We start from the raw sequence: 25140 nt of genomic DNA on the forward strand, positions 1-25140 counted from the left end.
GTGTGTGTGTGTGTGTGTGTGTGTGTTGTGTGTGTGTGTGTGTGTGTGTGTGTGTGTGTGTGTGTGTGTGTGTGTGTGTGTGTGTGTGTGTGTGTATCATCAACTCTCCCCAATGCAGATGGACTGACTGACACCTCAGAGCCAGAGGTGCAGTTTCCACCCAGCTGGCCTAGTTGAGATGTTTCTACTTAGCTTGTGTTTTTGAACTTTTTGATGCGTGGAGATGATTACTTATTCAATGTTGATAGCTAGCTACCTGTTTGATGTTGTTCTTTACTGCTAGCCCCAGGCCAAAACCCCCAATACACACACCCACACACACACTGGTGTTTTTACAATTAGACTAGGCTTCTACACTTTTGCTACAAACTCCATCCAACAATTAGTGCAAAAAAAAATGATAAGAAATTGTTCTCTTTTAAATAATTTTGACGCTGTCCTCTCTAGTTCTACATGGGATTCTCCATCAACCACAAACCACGAGGAAATGATGTTTGGCTGTGCTCTGGTGTGTAGGCCTACCTGCATTCACTTCCTAAAGTAAATGGGACAATATCACAAAGTCTCCAACCTCAAACTCCCAGATGCATCTGAATCCAAATAAAACGGAAGCTGACAACGTGCAGAGATACACTGCATCTCAGAGAACACTGCTGCTCAGACATGCTATGGAGGTTACAGCGGTGGCAGTAAACTGCGTCTCACGGAGTCCACTCGTTGCAGGAGCGGTGCTTTTAGACTGTTTTCCTCTATTACATCGATTTTCTTTTCTCTCACCATTGTGCTCGGTACCGATTTATACTGAGTCTGCCATTGTCGACTTTGTCTGTCCGAGTCTTCAATGCCGGGATCCAGTCAGATAAATAGAAGCTAGTTATGGTTGAATGTTCTGACGGAGAGGAATCAAAAGTTGTGTTCATGTTGCTTGATGTTGATGTAAGATGATGATTCATTGTATTTGTGTGTGTGTGTGTGTGTGTGTGTGTGTGTGTGTGTGTGTGTGTGTGTGTGTGTGTGTGTGTGTGTGTGTGTGTGTGTGTGTGTGTGTGTGTGTGTGTGTGTGTTTGGGCGTGCAGGTATGCACGTGTCTGTGAAAGTGTGTTCGTGTGCTACATTTTTCAACTGATCCAGAATGTTTGTGGCTCAGCTCCTGCAGCCCGTAGAGCACTCATGACGTTTTATGTGTACATTTCCAACCTTCTCTTTGAACCTCTTCCTGATCTAGCTGGCAGGCTTTTTATGATGATCTGTTTTCTCCATTTTATGGAGGACACCGTTGACCCTCCGTCTAGTTGGGGACAGCATGATGGAATATTGCTAGCCTGTCTATGACATAAAAGGAGGCACAGACACAGATGTACGTCAAATGTGTTGACAGTACTGTCTTTTTACCTAAGATCAGGTTCAAAACATTGCCAGGTTTTGGACAGAATGAGATGACCTGCTCTTTTCAATGAACATTTATTTCCCTTTACAGATAGGCCAGTGTTTAGGTAGTGCCTTTCCTGTCTTAAACTACCTATAGCAGACCTTCAGGTTAAATCATCAGATATTACACTACACCACAGCCTCTCCATCACTCCACATCTCTGACAGAGCACAGAAAGACGGTTCTGTACAGATGTGAAACATAACATAGTGGTGGATAGTCAGAAAATACCTTCTAAGAGCAAAAGCACTGTGTGTAAAGACTTCCTGCGAGCAGAAGGTGTGTAAAATATACACGTTTGAAGCTTTGTCCTCCTGAGCCACATTCTGAGTGTGACTGGTTGGCTTAGCGTCGCGTCTCCAATGTCTTTGTATTTGCCAAGGCTGCTTTCTCACCTGCTTCCTCAGATGAGCACGACGCCTCAGTGTTTGCTGATATTGGCACGGAGGCAAAGCGAGAGCACTCTCCCATTTTCCTGTGGTGTGTTCACTAGGAACCAAACAGAACCAAATGGAACGAAACGGGGAGGGACCTAGATGAATTTGTCAAATAGAAACTCTCATTTCCACTGCAAAATGTTTCTGACTAATGATTACGCTCCTGTTCTATTGCAAACGGGGACACTTTGGCCGTTACACGTGGAAGTCACTTATTTAATGGTGCGTGCTAGCCGGGATCCTTGGGAGGTCCCTACCCCATTGAAGTTGAAATGTAAAATGGTACGGTAGGGGTTATGTTTAGGGTAAGGAGGTCCCAAGGAACCCAGATAGCACTGATCCTTGTTTAATGAGTCAGACATTGTTGTTTGAGAGAGCGTCTTGGTTTGAGGTGGATGTCTATACAACGCCAAATGCCAACAGCTGGCACATGTAAGAAAATGATTAGGTAAAATGATAACTCAACTCCAAGAATGTATGTGTGTGTGTATGTGTGTGTGTGTGTGCACGCACTTGTGCTTGTGTGCCCCAGTATATCAGAGAAAGATAGCCAGGGTGAATACAGGTGATCTGCATCATGTTGCCACAGATGGAGGGATAATGTGCGTGAGGTGAGACAGCACCATATATTACCTCAGAGGGGAGGGGGAAATGAGGCAGGTTTCTAAATAAACACCAGCCAAGGTCGCTGGCGTGCTGAGGAGGCGCATCACTGTCGACGCCACTGCCGTGCAGTAATCTCCTCACACTGTTTGTTCCCTTCCCTGCCTGCAGTCAATCACTCTCTCTCTCTCTCTCTCACATTCTCTCTTTCTCTCTCACATTCTCTCTTTCTCTCTCTCTCTATCACACTCTCTCTTTTTACTCTATACTTTCTCTGTCTCATCCCTCTTTCTCTCTCTCCCATCTCTTTCTTTTTCCCTTTTCTATCTCTCCCCCTTTCTCTCTCGCTCTACCTCTAACTCCTCATGCTCTAGGGGGCTCAGGGGGATGCTAGTCTCCATAACAGGCAAACTGGATGAGCTCATCAGATGCACCTCCAGGATGAATAGCACTATAACGTTACTCCTCCTCCCCCTTTCCATCTCTTTTTTTCATCATTCCATTGAGAAACAGCTCCAATGATAAGACTGTGCCATTCTATTTTTATAGAATTCATTAACCAATATTAGGAATAATTTCACATGTATTGTTTAACCTGGAGTGTAATTTATGCCCATACTTTGATGATTTTGTTGAATTGCCATTTATATACTCAGTAATTTAATTCATTTAAAGGGGCTCTGACAACAGATATGAGGACTTGGGGAACAAGAAAGATTATGCTCTTTCTCTCTCTCTCACAGACACACACACACACACTCCCAGCCCGCATTGCCAATCCTCCCATGTCCAACCTCCACACGCCCAGGCCGCCTGGCCCAGCCGCCCGTGTCTCACATACCATGACCTTACTCCTCCTGGATCCCATTTCCATCGACTAAACGCTGGCTACACTTAAATCTGGCATCGTCATTATTAATTACTCCTTGGAGTTCACTTAAAATCCAGAGGAGGAGGAGGGTGTGTGCGGTGGTGGTGGTGGGGGGGATTCTGGGGCACACGGCCAGGAACAAAGGCCTGCCACGTGGAGCCCATTCCTCCCACAACTATCCTAGAGACACAGCCGCCCCAGTCGAGACCCTGCTTCCTAATGCCCTGTGTGGCTTAGCGAGACAGAGGTTAGGACCACCTAGGCAGATTTCCCCAGGGGGGTGTGGACGCTGGTAAGATGAAATGATTTTCAGTCGGTGCTGGTTAGGCTACGTAGACACAGATGTGATGTGTAAATGTGCAGCGGCTGATACTGATGGTTTACATGTAATAGAAGGGTTAACCAAGAAACTCTCCCAAAGGACTGAGGGCTCTATTCAACCCGTAGCACTGAAGATACGCTTTATAGTGCGATTGACAGTTAAATGGCAACGTTCCTGCGGTCGCGGAGACTCAATTCGCTCACGGTAAACGCTGCATATGTCGGCTCAATCGGAAATTACCTTTTAATTTGACCTCTTATCTTCCGCGATACTTCGGCAATATGGATTGAATCCAGCCCTAATTAGAGGCAGAAATAAGAGCATACGAGTAATGTTGAGTTATAGCTAACCACCACATGGTTCCCTGTATCCAACGACAAGGACAGCTGTTGTTTCTATTAGTAATTGTTCATGAGGGGGATCTCTGCGTAATGTAAGCTCATAGTAGGATGCATGACTTGGCAATATTAATGTATGCATCATCTAAAGACTATTTTGAGAATAGGTTGCATGGTTTTCTGTATAGGCTAAAGGCAACGGCTACACTGCCATCAATACAATGTTGTCGGTATACTGTAGTTACAGCATTAGCCTACTACACAAATATAATCAACTTTCTACATATAACTACAGAGGTAGGCTGTGTTGAATGAAATGCCAATTTGGCTTGTTCCTTACACTGGCGAGTGCCAACACTATAAATTAAAATGATGGCAAACCATTAGAACCCGTCTCCTTTTATAGAATAGGCCACACTGGCATCCCACTGGCTCAGGCAGACAACTTATTCAGGAGTGCGGATCTAGGATCAGATCCACCCGGTGGATACAATCGTATTCATTATGATCTAAAAGGGAAAACTGATCTTAGATCAGCATTCCTCCTCTGAGACATTTCATGAATTAACCGTTTTTAGGTATGACCGTATATTTTTTATTTGTTTTAACCTTTATTTAACTAGGCAAGTCAGTTAAGAACAAATTCAGATTTACAAGGATGGCCTACACCGGACAAACCCGGATGACGCTGGGACAATTGTGCGCCGCCCTATGGGACTCCCAATCATAGCCGGTAGTGATACAGCCTGGAATCGAACCAGGGTGTCTGTAGTGACACCTCAAGCACTGAGATGCAGTGCCTTAGACCGCTGCGCCACTCGGGAGCCCCAATATGGACACCTGCTCATTGAACATCTCATTCCAAAATCATGGGCATTTATATGGAGTTGGTTGCCCCTTTGCTATAACAGCCTCTTCTGGGAAGGCTTTCTAGATGTTGGAACATTGCTGCGGCAACTTGCTTCCATTCAGCCACAAGATCATTAGCGAGGTCAGGCACTGATGTTGGGCAATTAGGCTTGGCTCGCAGTCAGCATTACAATTCATCCCAAAGGTGTTTGATGGTATTTTAGGTCAGGGCTCTGCAGGCTAGTCAAGTTCTTCCACACCAATCTCGACAAACCATTTCTGTATGGACCTCGCTTTGTGCAAGGGGACATTGTCATGCTGAAACAGGAAAGAGCCTTCCCCAAACTCTTGCCACAAAGTTGGAAGCACATAATCGTCTAGAATGCCATTGTATGCTTTGGCTTTAAGATTTTCCTTCAATGGTTTGGCCTTAGCCAAACCATGAAAAACAGCCGAGACCATTATTCCTCCTCCACCAAACTTTACAGTTGGCACTATGCATTAGGGCAGGTGGCGTTCAACTGGCATCCGCCAAACCCAGATCCAATGGTGGCGAGCTTTACACCACTCCAGTTGACGCTTGGCATGGCGCATGGTGATCTTAGGCTTGCGTGTGGCTGCTCAGCCATGGAAACCCACCTCATGGAGCTCCCGATGAACAGTTATTGTGCTGATGTTGCTTCCAGAGGCCTAATGGAACTCGGTGTTGATTGTTGCAACCGAGGACAGATGATATTTATGAGCTATGCACTTCAGCACTTGGCGGTCCCGTTCTCTGAGCTTGTGTGGCCTACCACTTTGCGGCTGAGCAGTTGACACGCTTAGATGTTTCCACTTCACAATAATAGCACTTACAGTTGACCGGGCAGCTCTAGCAGGGCCGAAATGTGAAGAACTGGTGTGGCTGAAATAGCTGAATCCACTAATTTGAAGGGGTGTCCACAAACATTTGTATATATAGTGTATAACTGTGAAGGGTAGTCCTTCACAATGGAATACATTTACATTTTTAGAGTATTTAAACTTGGTTTTACTTTTTAAACTATAGATTTATGAAGCATATGTGTATACAATTATTTAATTTACCCATTCAATCATTCGCCATAATCAGTGCTTATTATTGCCACAATCTCTGGGAACTCCGGGAAAAAAAATTGCTCTGACTGGGGAAAATCGATTTGAATTGTCATCCAACTCGGAATTCCAGCACCGGAACTCGAGCCTCTTTTTAGAGCTCCGACTTTCCGACCTGAAGATCACTGACGTCATTATTTGACCTCGTATTTTTCGAGTTCCCAGTTGTTGTGAATGTGGCAGATAGCTCCAGACTTTCTGTTAATTGCTCCGCTCATTGTCTTGGCTGATTTGTGGGAGTGGCTAATTGCCGCACAGGTGCCTGTCATTTGTAATCAGGGGTGTGTGTTGCTGTCTGTTTGGGAGAGCCATTGTTTTAGCCGCAAGCAATTTTTACTTTAAAGTTTACCGCTTTATTAAAATAGCTACTTATTGAAGTTTATTTTCAAGACATTTTAAAGTTGACAAGTGATCTGACAGCTTTGTCACTAATTATAACTAAAGGTAGATTTCGGTCAAATTGGGATGAACTTATATTTGGGCAAATAGCCCAGATCTATTGAAATCGCATTGTGTTGGCACTTTTCATGCATAGTCTATTCATGAAATTAATTATCTTGAGTTTGAGGGATGTTTAATAATTTCAGGCTAGCCTACACCACCAACTGCACATCTATAGGCCTAATTTGTGTTGGTTGAATGATTGGCTCGGTAATTGATTGGCGCCATAATTTCATTATTCATTACATTACCATATTTCACGTGCATTAGCGAGAAATTATATTCCATAATATTGTGAATGGAGTGCACCTCACATGGGCACATAGAATAAATGTGCCGTGCATCCATGTGTTTCTACACGGGAGCCATGCATTTGTGGCCATCGGGAAGGATTTATAGCCTAATCGTGATGAATCCCCGTGGTGGCACGCGCAGGTCTTCGTAATTATGGCAGTCGTTCTAACCGAGAGGGGAGAGAGAAAAAAAACACCCTGATAGGAGGCATTTTATCTTCATCACTGGACCGCTCAATTCCAATTAATTTGACAAGATTTCCCTCACGCGAAGCGCAAATCCCTATTAAAAGACGCATACTGTAAATGACAACCCTCTAAACGCTTCGCGTGTCCGAATGAAATGGAAGAGAGAAAGGGAACGACAAAAGGTTAAGACGCAGCTTCCCGGAGTTATTTCCCGGCAGAGCGCCCTAAGCCACAGTCATTGGCCCTAAGCCAGCCCCCTCCCGAGTGCTCCTAGTGTTTCTATAGTAATTTCTAACCAATGATCAGTAGGTGTCCACATCCTAGCTTCCTCACCTCAGCACCAATCAGCCACACACAGCGACAGGAGACAGCACGGAGCTAACACTAGGCAGCCACACACAAAACACCTCGGACCAAGCAGAGGAAACACCTACAACGCACCGTTATTTCCCCCCTACAGCGCCGTGGTTTTATAATAATAAACCGTTTTTTTTTCTTCTAAAAAGCTCGATAAGCTATCGCTTTAAGTTTGCTATTTTTTGTACTTTTTTTCTCAAGCCAGGAAAATAAGTCTGTAAACATGCTCCTTTTGTTTTGAGCGCTCTTTTTCAGTGTGGCTGTGCTCTTCCCACATCCTCGCGTTATTTTTTATCTCCATCGCGCCTTGCGGTAATGTGCCGCTCTGTGTTGGCAGCAGACTGCTAGGCGTCTGGAATCTCTTCTCGCCAGGAACCTGGTAGGTAGGTGATGCTCTTCCATTTTACCCAGTACAGGCAGCGTCATATGATATTTTGCATGCTTTTCTGAGACTGCTGCCCCCCCTCCCCCGATTTACGTCGGCTAAAGCTGGCGGTAAAGTGATCCAGGCGCTGTCGGATTGATTGTAACGGTTTATTTGTACTGTCCAGAGCCTTCCATGGATTGTTTCTGCATGACCTTTGGTCTCCGAGTGTCTCCGACAGACCAGACTAGCGATAATTAATGGAAGCCACAGCAGTCACACAAGGGCTCGTCAGTCGTCATCGGACGTACACTACTGTGGTCCTCTCTCTGTCTCCCTCTCTCGCCCTCCCTCTCTTTCTCTAAGTATCGAACATTTCTGTCTTTCCAAAGTTTGTTTACAGGCGGAGAATCGATAGCCGTGACTTGATTGCCTTTGGGCAGCCTATTTTGCTCCTGGGGTGAATTGATTAAGTAATAATGACTGCGAGCCGGGCCGATCATTGAGGCATGGACGGTTTTGTTTACTGGTGGCGGTGGGGTGCTTTTGGGATGGCACACCATGGCATGTTTTTTGTTTCCACCTACTATTTATCTTATCTATCTATCTATATCTATATTATCCATTTGTATGGATATTTGCTTCATATGATCAGGTAGGCTGTCATTGTGTTCAAACCGTTACTATTACATTTGTTTAATATTGTGATTTTAGAAAAATGATCTATTTTAGCTTTGTCCTCAAGTTGAATATTAATGAAACAGAAACGGTTAATCCATTATTTGGCATGGATTTCATCATTCAGGAATTTCATTTTGTGGTAGAGGAGATGTATGCACAATTACTGCTTGCTGGGCAGTTGTATACATGTTCTCTCTCTGTGCTTCCACTGTTCCTGTGTGGATATTTATCATTCATTTTGGGAGCTAGCTGTTGGGTTGTACCATGGAAGACACTCAAAATGCTTCAGTGTTTACCCGCAATGGATTGGCTTTGGCAATTAAACAAAGAATGAAAGAGCCTGCAAAAGTTAATGGAGGGAGGGGGAAAGAGAGAAGTGTCTAATGGGGCTTTTATCAGTGGAAACCAATTCCAGACAGACTGGGGGAGAGAGAGAGAGAGAGGGAGGGAGGGAGCGAAGAGAGGAAATGGACTCTCCCCCCTAAGGCACTTGACACTACGGTTGTCTGTGGAGGTCTGTCTGTGGCTTCACGGGTTGGATTGAAATTCACCAGTGGTGGTCTCTCTCCGCTGTCATTGTAATAGAACCCGGGACCCATGAATGAATAGCAGGTGCTATTAAGAGGCCGAACGGGAGTGGGTTTACATGGGAGAGACCTTATGGCTTTAGAAGAGCATCAGTGATGGTGAAGATAATGTAAAATGTTGTCCCTCGTGAGGTGTTCAATGTGCACAGTGTTTTGGAGACTGTAGAGCATCAGGATAATGTCAGGGATTTTGTGTTGACGTTCCAGAGTAGTTAGTTTCAGTGAGCATGGATGATGCTTTTTGGTTGAATATTGTGCTTATATTGTTAAAGTGACTGGTGTCGTTTATATCCCATCCATATGTATTTGTTTATCCTCTGCCAGAATATACCATAAATACATAATTGATAAGACTTATTTCAATATATCCAGGAATCCTTTGACAACCGTATTAAGAAAAATCTCTTGATATTCTCTCTGACACGAAGCTAGTGCTGTCTTCTCCAGCATGCTAATTCCTGTATCCCGTTATGACATGTTGGTGTGTCACAGCTATTATATTATTGTCACCAGATAAGGATCTGCTCCAATAGTTTGAGATGCGTTTCATTATTAAAATAGTCCGAAAAAAGAAAATGAATGACATGCCAGCTGATTCGTCAAACGCCTTTTATCAGCTTTTTATCTCATGGATAAACTTGGAGAGAAAATGGAAATTGATTAGGCTGAGGATGTTGTTTTCCTGTTGTGTCTGTAATTGTTTGTTCTTTGTGTTCTAGTGCTGGAGGAGACAGAAGCAGGATGGTAACATATTGTTGGTGGTAACCAGCAGCTTCTAGTTTGACGAAGGCCACCGTTGACGGCGACCCCGGACTCTTCCCCAGTGAACCCTGCTCAACCGCCCCCCAGCCATGTCTAATATAAACAATGCTCTCTGCATTGAGAACGGACAGAACGCAGACGTGTCTCTCTTACAAAAGGATAACCTTCAGAACCTGCAGAACCTGCAGAACTTGCAGAACCTCCAGGATGGTGGATTAAGCCAACTTTTGGATTATAACGCCGAGATGGAACGGTACCGCTCTTTCGCAAACTTTTACAAAACCAACGGCGCGTTCGGCCAGACGGCCAAGATCGCCCGCATCACGACCCCCATTTTCCCCAGTGCCCGGATAGGCATGTCCCCGTGGAACTGCGATAACGCCATGCTCTGGGGGAGGAAATCGGCGACAATAAACCCTAATAGGACCAGCATGCACAGGAATGACTCCCAGAGGCCGGGGAAGCATGGCGTGCCGCCAGAAACGCTACAGCAAATGGCAAATAATAATTTCCTCTCTACCTTATCCCCCGAACACTGCAGACCTTTAGCGGGAGAATGCATGAACAAGCTGAAATGCGGCGCCGGCGAAGCAGAGATAATGAATCTCCAGGAACGTGTCGGAACTTTTTCCGCCATTCCGGCTTTAGGGGGCATCTCATTACCTCCCGGGGTCATCGTCATGACAGCCCTTCACTCCCCCGCAGCCTCGGCAGCCGTTACAGACAGTGCGTTTCAAATTGCCAATCTGGCAGACTGCCCACAGAATAATTCCTCGGCGTCCGGCGGGAACCCGGCGAAGAAGAAAAGGAAGCGGTGCGGGGTGTGTGCGCCCTGCCGGCGGCTAATCAACTGCGGCGTGTGCAGCAGTTGTCGGAACCGTAAGACGGGCCACCAGATCTGCAAGTTCAGGAAATGTGAGGAGCTGAAAAAGAAACCCGGCTCGTCGCTGGAGGTGAGAAAATAGAACCAGGAAACCAGGGGGGGGGGGGGCATTCACTCCCTCCCCCTTTTCCTTTCTTTTGTTATTATCCTTCTCTCCCCTCCTTCACCGTCCTCCCTCCCTCCCCGCACTCCAAAGTATTAACCTTTTCATCCAGTCACGTTTTCTAAGCCCTTGAAAATAGTTTCCATGCCCACCCATGCCTGAACATCCCCCCGGCTTCTCCAATCTGCCTACCCGCCTAGCCTAATTGGCAGTAATTAGGGGTGTTTGTGCGGAGCGCAAGCTGAGCTTGGCTCAGACACCCCGTAATTGCTGCCAGTCAGGCTGGGGCTGGAACGCATCCGAACAACCCCGGGCTTGGCTCGGCTCCAAGCCAGAGCTGGGAAATGGTTTTCAGCAGAGAGAGCGAGAGAGGGGGTGAGAGAGTCATCCCTCTCTGCACCCCGGTCATTTTAACCAATTATGGAGACCGTCTCTGGACGGTGAAGATCGATTACCCACAAAGCACCAGGGCCGACCACCGTGAGAGTGATGGCAGGGCCCGCTGATGGCGTCCGTCTCATAACACTCCCCTAGTTTAATACGGAGGGAGGGGTGTAATGAAATAAAATCCCCCCCAGACACATTCTGTTCGCCTGATCCTATAGGAATTGATTGAGGATAGCGGGTTTTTGAGGTGAAATCATTTTCTATTGTATTTGAGGCCATTATGACCGAATGTGGATCAATATTTTAGGGGTGATACTTTTCACATACTTGAATACAGTAATGATGGGCCCTAGAAAACAATTGTGATGCAAAGACGTCTGGAAGGTTTTTGGGTGATGCACTTACAGTAATGGGATAGTGCTGGAAAAACTAGTATGGGTGTTTTTTTGGTTTTTAGACCAAGGAAGGAAAGAGAGAAAATGGACAAACAGAATTGACAGCTAGCGAGAGCATTTAGTTTCAGTGCCCTCTACATTGAGGGCAGGGCTGTTTTTTTTTAAATTGCTGATTTTAATTGATTTATTTGGCGCCTGACATTTTGTTTATAAAGGACTGTGGTGGAATACAGATAGTTGTAAGATTGTGTTCATGGTAATGACTTCCTCTGACACAACACAGGTTTCTATTGTGGTACACCACCACAACACACTATGGCGCGGTAGGTCAGCACGGGCCAGCGATTGGTTCAATAGTTAAGTGGCAGGTAGAGCCGAGTTTTTAAAAAGGGGTCCTAATATAATATCACTTGGTCTAATGTTGAATAACTTACTGTACAGTACGTCTCTTTTCAGCGTTTAATAGTCCTCGTCTACTTTTTTTCCCTCGTACATTTTTCAGAACTTGGTCGTGGTTATGAATGTGTTGAAAGCTCATTGTTCCTTTGGAGATACAGACATACACTGAGTGTACGAAACATTAGGAACACCTGCTGTTTCCATGACGTAGGCCAATCTGGTGAGTCCAGGTGACAAGCTATGATCCCTTATTGATGTCACTTGTTAAATCCACTTCAATCAGTGTAGATGAAAGGGAGGAGACAGGTTTAAGAAAGCATGTTGTTCCTTGTTAGGCTGTTTTCTTATTGCTTCCCTTGATGTTTCTTGCCTACCTTATAGAAAACAATGGAAACATTGATTCATAACTCCTAAATAATGCACAGGATCTGAGTGAATATGCAGATGGATGCATGTTGTTTACCTTTATTGAACTAGGCAAGTCAGTTAAGAACAAATTCTTATTTTCACTGACGGCCTAGGAACAGTGGGTTAACTGCCTGTTCAGGGGCAGAATGACATTTTGAACCTTGTCAGCTCGGGGATTTGCAACCTTTCGGTTACTAGTCCAACACTCTAACCACTAGGCTACCCTGCCGCCCCTTGTTGTGGATCTAGTGAAGTAATGACCCAGGACATATTTTTATTATTTATAAATCATACCGCCAATTTGTTCAGGATTTTGTTTGGTTCCAACAGACTGTGAATAAGAAAGTGAGATTGTTGGCTGGTTCCATGCTTCAGACTGAATGTTATGAGGGAATTAGTAATGATACTGTCCTGAACTGTCTTCTAGGTCCGTCTGAAGGGTTGTGAGTTAATGGTTTCTGTGTTAACTGTACACTATGGAGGTTTAGTTTGTTTACCTCATTTTGGATTCAGTTTAGACTGTATGGAACACGCATATACTACCCTGTGTATTTATTCGGACAGAGAAGCTAAACATTTGGCTCTACACTCCAGTATTTTGGATTTGAGATCAAATATTTTATGAAGGGATAGTACAAAATGTCACCTTTTATTTGCGGGTATTTTCATGCACGTCTGTTTAACCATTTAGAAATGAAAGCACTTTATGTATCTCGTCCCCCATTTGAAGGTGTCACGTTTGGAAGAATTGATAGTGCATTCACTTTAGTCAAGTTAATGATTTGGTCCCATATTTCTAGCGTGCGATGACTACATCAGGTTTGCCTTCAGTGTTGACTGTATGGTGCATGTGGTAAAATATTGATCACTCTGCTGCCTCCATTAAACCACACAATCCTTGTTACCCGTGTTACAGGTAGGTCCGTGTTTTCCTAGACTGGTCCCTGATCTGTTGACAAAGACCTTAGGCGTTGGCTATACAGCCTGGGACCAGGTTAGTGTTATTGATACTTGGCTTGATTACCAGTACATCAACATCAGCTTTACGTCATATAACTCCTTTAACCACTAGAGACAAATTCCCCCTGCACCTCCCTCTGAAACCTGCTTGTTGTGGGTTTTAAAGTCCTACTCCAGTCTCCTTTTCACCTCATTTAACACCCAGTTCACTTAACAATAGGCAGATCTCAGTAGGTGGTCCTGGGGGGGGGGGGGGGGGGCTTTCCTTTTTTGTTCTCTATTGTTCCTCAAGCAAGGGGGGGCCTGATGACATCACTGTCACTATCAGACCAACTCTTTGAATGCCCTACTCCTTGGAAGTTTGAAGTTGTCTAAAATACACTCTTTGTGCGGCAATTTCTTTTGGTATCCTTTAGCATGTGTGTTTACTTCGTTTTTCAACAGGAAAAGTGAAAAAAATGACTACAGGATGTCGTTAAATGCTGGAGGTTGCAGGTGTCCAATAGAGGCTCATTTGATGTTGACTCCACATCCCAGGTCCTAACAGGTGTTCTCAAACGAGGTGTTCAGGAAGACGCCCTTTCATGCCTGATGGATGGTTTGGCTGGGTTCGGGGAAAAACATCCATTTGCCAACTAAGACCGTTGGAATTACCATGGAAGGAAGGGAGGGTGTGAAAAACAAAAACAAATCCAAACTTGCTTTTAAAAGAGAGATAGGTACTTGAATTGTGAGTTCTGTCATTCAGATTATGGGGTTCCTCTTCTACCGGTAACGGTAATGATTATTTTTGTCTCGGTACCTGTAATTATAGAATCAGGTTGTGCCGAGGAGGCTGTGTGTGTGTGTGTGTGTTGGGGTTCAAAGGCATTGTAGAAGGTGTGAAGTTAGTTACACACCCACTTGGGCTGGATGTATTTTTGTATATGTTCAGATTCACTCCTTTTTCACCACATCTCAGTGCTGTAAACAATCCTGCATGGTTCCATGTTGAGACGCAAACGTGGTGAAAATAAGCCCTCCAACGAGTTTGTATAGACTTCAGGACAGGTGCACGCAGGCACACACAGTCATGCTGTCTCACGCAGTCGCACGCACGCGGTCGTACACAGTCATGCTGTCGCACGCACGCAGTCGCACGCACGCAGTCACACATAGTCATGCTGTCGCACGCACGCAGTCGCACGCACGCGGTCGCACGCACGCAGTCACGGGGTTGCACGCCCGCATGCAGTCGCACACACACAGTCGCACACACGCAGTCGCACGCACACAGTCTCTCGCACGCAGGCACACTCACACAGTCTCACTCACACAGTCACACTCACAGTCCCCCACTCCACACACACACACGTAAACATTAGCAGCTTGTACCTCTCACCTAGGAAGGGAGGAAGAGACTATAAGCTAGCGGCAGAAGCCAGTTAGATTTGGTTGTCAGTGTTTTCCACATGGGAATCACCCTGAACTAATTATATCTTAAGTAGCGCTGGATAAATGCAAATCAGAATTTTACTCACACCCCTGAAATCGGAGAGCCAATTTAATCTAATACCCCCTTTAATTTAGCGCACTAATGCAGGACCCTGGAGGATTGCCCTGTGTCACCGCTGTGCTGTTCTGTTCTGCAGCAGTCTGTCTGCCTCTCTCGCTCTCTCAATCTGTCATTCCCTCATTCTCTCTTTGTCTCCATATCTCTTTCCCTCTCTCTTACTCCCTCAGTCCCTCCCTCTCTCAATCAATCAATCAATCAATCAATCAAATGTATCTATAAAGCCCTTTTTACATCAGCCGATGTCAAAGTGCTATACAGATACCCAGCAAGCAATGCAATCTCTCATTCTCTCTCACCCCTTCCATTTGTCTCTCTCTCTCTCTGTCTCTCTCTCTCCATCCCTTTCATCTCTGTCTCACTCTCCATCCTTTCCATCTCTCTCTCTCTCTCTCTCTCTCTCTCTCTCTCTCTCTCTCTCGCTCTCTCTGTCTGACCCCATAATGGATTAGTGTGGCGTAGAGGAGGCATCTCACCCAACCTAACATTTCACCAGCAGCTAACTCTGCCTGGTGTGGCTCCAGGGTTCTAGGTGCAGTCGGTGTTCGTGTGTCTGAGAGAACCTATACTCACTCTTTATTTCAACAGGGAGTCCCATTGAGACCAAAGTCTCCTCCGCAAGGGGGCCCTGCGTCCTACAGTTAAACACAATGTCATTGTAGCCCTGGTACGGTAGGCCAGGTCTCACCAGGGCTGTGACTCAGACAGTTTCTGAGTATATCCCAAATGCTTATGTCCTGCTTCCGAAGGCACCTTCCAACTGAAGTGTTTACTGAACCCACATGTTATTTCTCATCTCTTCCCTTCTTTTACTTCAGTCTTACCACTTAGTGTGTGGAGCGCTATCACACTGTTACACTGTAGTTGATTTTAGGGAAGGACTCAGTTTCCAGGACTAATGTGTATCCATTTCTCTACCAGCCCCATTCAGAGGTTGTGTTCATAAACAGTTTAAAAGTGTGAGAGAGATGCAGCTTAAATGCACCATGAATTATTGAAAGATCGCTAGGGGCTGTCAGAGGGAATGAGATACTCCGTTTCCCTCACGTGGTAAAGCTACTATTGCTCATTGAGCGATCTTCACAAATTCATACGAATAACGATGCGCGAGTTAAGACGACGACGACAAACTGTGATTGTGGATGGTTGGCTTGTTCGTTTTTAAAGATGGCTGCTGTGTTGTGCGCTGAGAAGTAAGGCATTGTGCAGGACTCTTCCCCCCCCCCCCCCCCCCCCCCCCCCCCCCCGAGTGTGTTGGTGTATCATAGTGCTTTGTGATGTCACAGACCAGAGAAATGTTCAACAGCATCTTTTTCTATTCAATACAGGGTGAGGGCCTAAGACTCCCCATTCAGATTGTAGTACTTGGTACAGATCTATAGCGTATCCTTTTCAGTCAAACAAATTCGGGGGCCGACGGTCTGCTACATTTTCCTTTATTCCCAGTCTCTCTGCTAGTTCTTCACTTTACTTGACAAATGGGTGCTCTATTGTACAATCTAACCTCCTTACCATCTGGCCAATAAATAAATATTATCCCATTTAGAATGATTCAATACATCTGAGATTTGTACACAAGATGTTATAAGGCTCACGTTTACTGCAAGATGTCAACAGCAAGAGTATGTCTTCCTAGCCTGCTTGAGAGACAAGGGGACAATTCCTCAGACATTTCAAGTAATATTTTATTGATTGAGTTTCTGAGGCTTCCAATGTATCTTTGTATCTTGTAAACAGAGCCACTGTTCACCGCGACACTATATACTAAAAGGAGATGATTAGCTAGCCTTGGAAAGGTGTTTACAGGCTATCTCTGATACCATGGGTTGTCTTAACATGCAGGAGAGAGAGAGAAATGGAGCACAATCCCATTGAACAGAAAACCGCTTCTCAATTAGCGAATCTGAAAGGCCACCGCCATGGCATCGGCCCCAGGAAAAACAGAGTGCCACGGAAAATGGCGTGCATGCAGCGCTCTCTCTCGTCCTCCTCTCTTTGTGGCGTGTTGTGAAATACATGAAATGGCCAGATGAAACGGTGGCGGTTAGCAGCGGCACAACATCCTCTGGCATAAAAAAAACAACATTTTTTTTATTGTGATAAGGCACCCTAAAATGGTGGGAGGCAGGACCTTGAAGAAAATAGAGCCAGGGATCCATCTCAAGCCCCTTAATGAGAGAGAGGCCGCGCCAAATAATCACCGGACGCGTCGGCGGGACTGCGCCCCAAGTCTAATTTGTTTTAGGTGTGCTCAGAATAGATAAGGACCAATCTGTGGCCTTTTCTTCCCTCTCCCTCTCCCCCAACCTTTGCCTCCCTGGAGATAACGCAGAGTCCCCCCCCTCCCAGCCAATCTCTTCAGGCAGAGAGTAGCAAGGTAGAGTGGAGGGTGGCGAGAATTAAATAAAATAACCCTGAGGGACAGACGGCCTTTTAGATCGGCTGATCTTCTGTCTTGTTGGATTTATTTGAGTTTTAAAACCACCGATTTAATTTGACGGAGGTCTGAGTGAGGGAATAAAAGACGGGGGGGGGGGAATGAGACCCTCACGCCTCCTCACACGCGCGTGGTCTCAACCTGAAGGGCAACCTTAAGCTTCTGTCAAGACAATAGGATTTTGCCAACCGAGCTGCCACGCAGACCGCTTAATTATACATACCTCTCCTCCTTCCTGCTGCATTCCTGCATGCTACCCTCTACCCTGGGCTACTCATGAGAAGCCAGGGTCTCTCGGTCTTTGTTCCCTTCTTGTCTTTTTAACATTTTATTTATTTTATTAAGATTTGCCTTGCTGCAGCGGTGGCTCTGTCAGCTTTCATTTGCAACACCGCTAGGCTATACTCCCAGTCCCGCCAGCAGCTAGCACAAAAGCTCTTAAAGAATTGATAGTTTTGCCACTGCCACCAATTAAGTCTGGGGTGTAATCGGAGGTGCCCTTACAGCCCGCGGCCCGTCTCCTCCCTCTGCCCCCGTTTTGATTTAACATCCCACGGCTCGGTGGAGAGAGGGAACTCGTTGTCATTGGCCTGAATAATAGGAGAGGTGGGATGAGGGAGCGGGGAAAGAAGGTGGGATGAGGGAGCGCAACGGAGCGTGGCAGGGTGGACAGCGTGAAAGTGCAGGTGCTGAGGACGTTAATGTGTGGCACCTTTAAATTTTAAACAGATGGTAAATTATGGATGGTCGGCTCTGGCAGAGAACTTAAAGGTATCTCGTCATTACTGGGAACCCGTGTGAAGGGAGAAGAGCGGATGTTAGTAAGTGCAACGAGGCCACTGCGTCAACCATGGCAGTTTAGGTCTTAGCACATTTACAGAAGGATATTCATCTAATTGTAATATAGTGTTTCTCAGCTATCATTGCAGATAGCTAATCATTTAGAATATGGTAGGTGCAATGATAAGGTGTCTATTGTTTTCAGGAAGAATCAGGAGAAAACAACCTGTTTGTCTGGGTCTGAAATGGCTTCCTATTCTCAATGTAGTGCACTATAATTGACCCCTATTCCTTGTTTACCAGTAGGGCACTATATACTGTAGAGGATAGGGGTCATTTCAAACACAGCCATTGACAAAACCCTTTCCAATATCCCTCTGCCTCTCTTTCTCTCATCCAAGGGAATTGACAAGGAAGTGAGTTTCTGACATCTATTTGTGGTGGATATAGAGATCGGTCAGTGCGGTTAAAGCGTCTCAATTTCTGCAAGTCAGATCCACGCCTATCACCACCACCTCCCTTTACTCCGGCTCTGCTTTCAAATATGAATATTTCATGCCAAGCATCTGATAGCGTGTGCAGCGAGACATTTTAAGGCTTTTTGTTGTTGTTGTTGTTGTGATTGAACCCCTCGGGGTTAGAGAATGTCACTAGAGGAGTGAAGTCAATCGCTGCCCCCCCGAGCAAAGAGGATAGAATGGATGGTGCCTCTGTTGATGACATCAGGAGGCGTATTTTCCATTCACAAACCAGGAAGGACGTTGTCCATTGAAATATAGAGCCGTTGTCACTTTTGCTGTTTACGTTCAATGACAAATGTATTGTATGGCTATGGTTGTAGAACTAGAATCCACCATAGAACTATAGAATGTTGTTCATATTCTAAAAGGAAGTAGTTTTTGTCACCATAGAACTATATCATTCATTATTCTATGGTTGTCACACTGAGAGAGATGGTTGGAGTAGTTCCACTGTGAAGAGCAGTGGGAGGATCTGGAAAGCTTTAAGAGAGATGGTTGGAGTAGTTCCACCGTGAAGAGCAGTGGGAGGATCTGGAAAGGAGCTGGTTTATTTTGACGCGGTGTGACCACTTTCTGTGTCTGATCAGTGTGGAGCTGGATGACCGAGCAGGTGGTCGTCTGCTTAGATTAGTTCAGTTTTAAACGCTTTGCCTTCAGCGTATCACGTTGCACCGTTGGCTGGCTGTTTTCTGGCTACGCTGTGACTGGGTGTCGGTTTTCTGTTTTAGTAGTTTGTCTATCTTGGTGTCAATCAAATCTGTGTCCGTTTTGAACCTCTTCTCCTATAGCATGACGTTAGTGTGTCACCTTGTTTTGTTGGCTGGTTACACTGTGAATGTGTTGGTTGATTACACTGTGAATGTGTTGGCTGGTTACACTATGAATGTGTTGGCTGGTTACACTATGAATGTGTTGGCTGGTTACACTGTGAATGTGTTGGCTGGTTACACTGTGAATGTGTTGGCTGGTTACACTGAATGTGTATCTATATTAGAGGTCGACCAATTATGATTTTTCAACGCCGATACCGATTTATTGGAGGACCAAAAAAAGCCGATGCCGATTAAAAAAAAAAAAAAACGTATTTTAATTTTATTTGTAATAATGATAATTACAACAATACTGAATTAACACTTATTTTACCTTAATATAATACATCAATAAAATCAATTTAGCCTCAAATAAATAATGACACATGTTCAATTTGGTTGAAATAATGTGTTGGAGAAGTGTTGGAGAAGAAAGTAAAAGTGCAATATGTGCCATGTAAAAACGTTTAAGTTCCTTGCTCAGAACATGAGAACATATGAAAGCTGGTGGTTCCTTTTAACATAAGTCTTCAATATTCCCAGGTAAGAAGTTTTAGGTTGTAGTTATTATAGGAATTATAGGACTATTTCTCTCTTATTATACCATTTGTATTTCATTAACCTTTGACTATTGGATGTTCTTATAGGCACTTTAGTATTGCCAGTGTAACAGTATAGCTTCCGTCCCTCTCCTCGCCCCTACCTGGGCTGGAACCAGGAACACATCGACAACAGCCACCCTCGAAGCATCGTTACCCATCGTTCCACAAAAGCCGTGGCCCTTGCAGAGCAAGGTGAACAACTACTCCAAGTCTCAGAGCAAGTGACGTCACCGATTGAAATGCTATTAGCGCGCACCCCGCTAACTAGCTAGCCATTTCACATCGGTTACACCAGCCTAATCTCGGGAGTTGATAGGCTTGAAGTCATAAACAGCTCAATGCTTGAAGCACAGCGAAGAGCTACTGTCAAACGCACTAAAGTGCTGTTTGAATGAATGGTTACGAGCCTGCTGCTGCCTACCATCGCTCAGTCAGACTGCTCTATCAAATATCAAATCATAGACTTAATTATAACATAATAACACACAGAAGTACGAGCCTTTGGTCATTGATATGGTCGAATCCGGAAACTATAATTTAGAAAACAAAATGTTTATTCTTTCAGTGAAATTCGGAACTGTTCCCTATTTTACCTAACGGATGGCATCCCTAAGTCTAAATATTGCTGTTACATTGCACAACCTTCAATGTTATGTCATAATTATGTACAATTCTGGCAAATTAATTACGGCCTTTGTTAGGAATAAATGGACTTCACACAGTTCACAATGACCCATGCGGCCCAACCTGCTGCATATACCCTGACTGCTTGCACAGAACGCAGAGAAGTGACAATTTCCCTAATTATAAGAAATTCATGTTAGCAGGCAATATTAACTAAATATGCAGGTTTAAAAATATATACTTGTGTATTGATTTTAAAGAAAGGCATTGATGTTTATGGTTAGGTTTGGTGCAACGACAGTGTTAAATCATCACCTGTTTGGCGAAGTAGGCTGTGATTCGATAAGAAATTAACATGCAGCGCATCAACTATATGCAACGCAGGACACGCTAGATAAACTAGTAATATCATCAATCATGTGTAGTTAACTAGTGATTATGTTAAGATTGATTGTTTTTTTATAAGATAAGTTTAATGCTAGCTAGCAACTTACCTTGGCTTCTTGCTGCCCTCGCGTAACAGGTAGTCAGCCTGCCATGCAGTCTCCTCGTGGAGTGAAATGTAAGGCAGGTGGTTAGAGCGTTGGACTAGTAACCGGAAGGTTGCAAAAACGAATCCCCGAGCTGACAAGGTAAAAACCTGTCATTCTGCCCCTGAACAAGGCAGTTAACCCACCATTCCTAGGCCGTCATTGAAAATAAGAATGTTTTCTTAACTGACTTGCCTAGTTAAATAAAGATTAAATAAAGGTGTTAAAAAAAAAAGACGTGTTTTTTTTTTTTTTTTTTTTTTTTTTACAGATTTCCGATTGTTGTGAAAACTTGAAAATCGGCCTTAATTAATCGGCCATTCCGATTAAACCCGTCGACCTCTAATCTATATAGTTCAATGTTTTTTTTATATTTTTAGTCTCTAGTCTCAACTCTGGACCTCGAAGCCAGTTCCACTAAGTTTTTTTCATTGTTCCTCTCTAATCAGGGACTGATTTAGACCTGGGACGCCAGGTGGGTGCAATTAATTATCAGGTAGAACAGAGAACCTGCAGGTTCAGGATCTCGTAGGGTCAGAATTGAGTAACCCTGGTCTATACTGTAATCTACTGTCTAATTGTCTTCTGGTTTCAGTCTTAAATTTGATCATGTATCAATACTATTACTATACTATTAAATAATGAAACAAACTGAATAATTGTGTGTTAATTAGCCATGGGCTATACTAATAGTGACTTAGCGTGTGTTAGACACCTGTTGGGTTACACATGCATGTGAAAGGGAAAGAGGGATACCTAGTCGGTTGGCCAACTGCATGTATTCAACTAAAATATGTCTTCCGCATTTAACCCAAGCCCTCTGAATCAGAGAGGTGCAGGGGGCTGCCATAATCAACATCCACGTCTTTGGCCCCCGGGAATGTGTTAATGCTTGTTAGGTCAAATGTTGTTGCCGCTTTTGTATGGTCAGTGTCTGCTAACTAGTGCTAATAGTTCATTGACAGGTAATGGATATCACATTTTTTGGCTTTTTCTAATTGTCTAATTTTAATTGGTTAATTTTCCCAGAATATTACTCATCTCTGTGTGGTGCTACAGTACCTGTACAGTATAATTCACATCTCAACTACAGTGAAGAGGCTATTCAGCAGTCCTTTATTGATGACTGTCTGCCCATAGCCTTCATCAGGGTTTTCACAACTAAAACTGTACTGTTTGTGATGCGGTATACTTTATAATATGTAGATTTCTCTATAAATATCCCTGCCTCCTAATTTAGCCCCCCCCCTAGTACAGACCTGTATGTTGGCGCCAGTCCTCCTCTTCTGGATGCTGTTGAGAATCTGTGGAGAGCTGCTCTCACTCAACACACACACACACACACACTCACACACTCAGCTCTCCTACTTTGCATTTTGATTTAACATTTCAGAGGAGCTGGCAATATGTTGCCTCCCTTAGGCCCTCTTTCCACCAGCCACACATGGCTTCTTCTGGCCGCCACGCCAACAGGCGCTCACTGACATCGCTCGTTCAAAAGGCTGGAAGTTTCCTATACTCCAGATCCCTCAGTACCCTGCGCCTGCACACTTGACGTGTGTCCCGTAGTTTGGTTTTCGGTTTCCTTCCCATCTAACCTCCCCCTGTTTGCTTACTCTCTCTCTGTCTGTCTGTTTTTCCCATTTTAGAACGCCACTGACCTCACCCTCTCTCTCTGTCTTCCTTTTGTTTTCTGGAAACCTCTGTCGCTCCAAAGTACCCCAGATAGGGTTTTCTCCCAGTGGAGTGTTGGCTAGCTCTCTGCGGAAAGGCTTGGCCGGACTGCTAGTTTCACAAGTGGAATTAGGTGAGGCTAATTTAAATGGAGTCCTGTAGGGTACAAAGTATTAGAAATGTTTTGGTCTGTGAAACAAACATATTGAGTTCTTATTGGAGAATTCCAGACTAGCACCTCCCCACTTCCAAATGTTTTCTCCCTACTGAACACAGCCAATGTGATCTTATCCGCTGTGGAGCTGCAGACGTAAAGGTCTGACTGACCCCCCCCCCCCCAGCCCCTCTGTAGTAGGTCAGTCCCCTCTGACTCTATGTGTTGGGATTTACCAGCCGTGATAAATGGGGGTGGTTGTCTGAGCAGCGTTCGAGAGCAACAAGGACTTTTTTTCATTTGAACCTAAATATCTTTCTAATATATCACAGACGGTGAGAGACTTTTTTAAACAGTGGGAGCAGTTTGATCCGTTCGTTCTTTGTCAGAGAGGCTGAATAGCGAGTACTTTTTATATTGAATTAGTTTCTTTACAGGGCTCAAAATAATACATTCTTCAGACTAAAAACGGAATCAAATATGTACAAATCCTGCTTTCAAAGGTTTCTGTCCCTTCGTTGAATTGGATTTTGATGACGAGTGGTGTTTCTAGGTTGATACAGCTCAATACATTGGTTTTATTTTACACTAGGCTATTTTCATTCGAAATAATACCTATTTTGATATTACGGACGTTAACACACATTATGGCAGTGAAGTGTGACTGACTATAGCATTGACAGTAGAGCTATACTGTGAAATATATAGCACAAACAATAGGACTACCTTTCCATGTTTAGACCAGGTTTTACTCTTACTTGATAGAAATAGAATCCCTAGAATGGTAAAAACCCCTTTAGACCTTGTCAATTTGACTGGGAATGTCTGTTCTTGTTATTCTAACGCAATGGTTCCACCTCCATCCCATTGCCAGCCCAATGCTAAACTGGATAAAACTGTACATTTCCACTCCACTCGTCCCCCAAGATGACATTAGTCCCAATGGCTATCTCAGTGTAAATCTGCTGCTATAGAGACGCCGTAAAGTACAGCTCCTATAGGAATACTGTAGTGTAATTACGTTCCCCCACATTAGCATACAGTGGCCCAGGAGAGTCAAACTGAGCAGGGCCTCCGGCGGCACTTTGCCATATGGTTGTCTGGGTCTCTCAGGGCGATATTTGGCAAGGCTCTCGCAGAAGGTCAAATATCAAGTCGGAGGACCGCGCCAGTATTGCATCTATGCTAATTGCCCTCCTCCTCTCTCTCTCCCCCGCTCTGTCTCTCCCCTTCCGTTTCCCATACTCTCTTCCTTCTCACAATCTCTTTTTATCTGTTCTCTCGCTCTCTCTCAATCCCTCTCCTGTGACCACTCCCCCCCCACGAGCACCAGCTCTCTTAAGCATGCCAACATACACCCCCGCCCCTCCATTCCGTATCGAGCAGTCAGCAAAAACCTCCCAAATTCCTCATTACTCACGAAACATCCGCAACACACTTAGCGTGATTTGCTCCGAGGATGCATGATCAGTTGGAGCGTGGGACGTGCACGCTCGCCCGGTGCACGCCAGGGCACATTTAACCCACTGTTATACTATTAGAGGAGTGACTTGGGTAACTTAGGTTCTCTGTCTGCTCGTATTAGTGCAGTGTTGCGGATTGAGATGAGGTTTGATTGGTTGGTTGATGTCTTTTTGAGGTGGTGTCTGTCGTGCGTTCTCATTGGAAGACAGATGGTGTGGAAGAAAGATCTGGCTCAGGTGAAAGTAACAGCTTTATTCCAACGTTTTGCTTCCTGTACATGCTGCTTTGGGAAAGGCCTATTCAAGGGCCAATGGAATAGTTTGAGACTTTGCATTCCTGTCATGTATTATTATGTTATTTAATATGTCTCGCTTTGCATTGAAAAAAAACATGGTAATCGTCTTTATCAGCTGCTTAATAAGAGGCTAAAGTCATTTCAATGACATTTATGAGACACTTCTCTCATAAAGCTTGTTAAAGGTGTCCTATAGCGGTTTGGTTATAGCACTTACAGGATCATTATAGAAGTACAACGTTACTTAACAGTGTGTGTGTTCACCAGCTGTACTGTCTGCAGCCATTTTAAGACCTGGCTGGAGGATTTCCATCTCAACTGCTTCAAGTTCAAGAGCTTTTAATTGTTTAAATATTCATGACCTGTTCATATTTATTTACCATTTTATGAGTCTTTTTTTAAAATTTGAAATAAAGATCTTAAAAGACTTTTGTTACTCGGGTGATATATCTATCTGACTGATCTTTACAGTTGTATTGCTACACTTAGTCATCATGGGTGTTGAG

At 44.5% G+C, this 25140-nt stretch overlaps 1 protein-coding gene across 6 annotated transcripts in view; it reads left to right on the plus strand.

Moving 5' to 3' along the window:
* Positions 1-7072: 7072 nt before the first annotated feature.
* Positions 7073-25140, plus strand: part of LOC110498627 (CXXC-type zinc finger protein 4) — a 32483-nt gene continuing 14415 nt past the window's right edge. For 2 of the 6 annotated variants that reach the window (XR_005034220.1, XM_036933840.1), the window contains exons 1-3: positions 7073-7646; positions 9615-10610; positions 13149-13226. Coding sequence is in view for 5 of the 6 variants with exons in the window: in XM_036933840.1 (XP_036789735.1) it covers positions 9747-10610; positions 13149-13226 (942 nt within the window). In the remaining variant the exon portion in view is untranslated. Of the gene's footprint in view, positions 7647-7730; positions 8283-9614; positions 10611-13148; positions 13227-24901; positions 25040-25140 lie in introns of those variants that run through there. The other 4 variants (XM_036933841.1, XM_036933844.1, XM_036933842.1 and 1 more) reach the window with 4 other exon arrangements.

Source organism: Oncorhynchus mykiss, chromosome 10, assembly GCF_013265735.2.
Source record: "Oncorhynchus mykiss isolate Arlee chromosome 10, USDA_OmykA_1.1, whole genome shotgun sequence".
NCBI classification, from domain to species: Eukaryota; Metazoa; Chordata; class Actinopteri; order Salmoniformes; family Salmonidae; genus Oncorhynchus; species Oncorhynchus mykiss.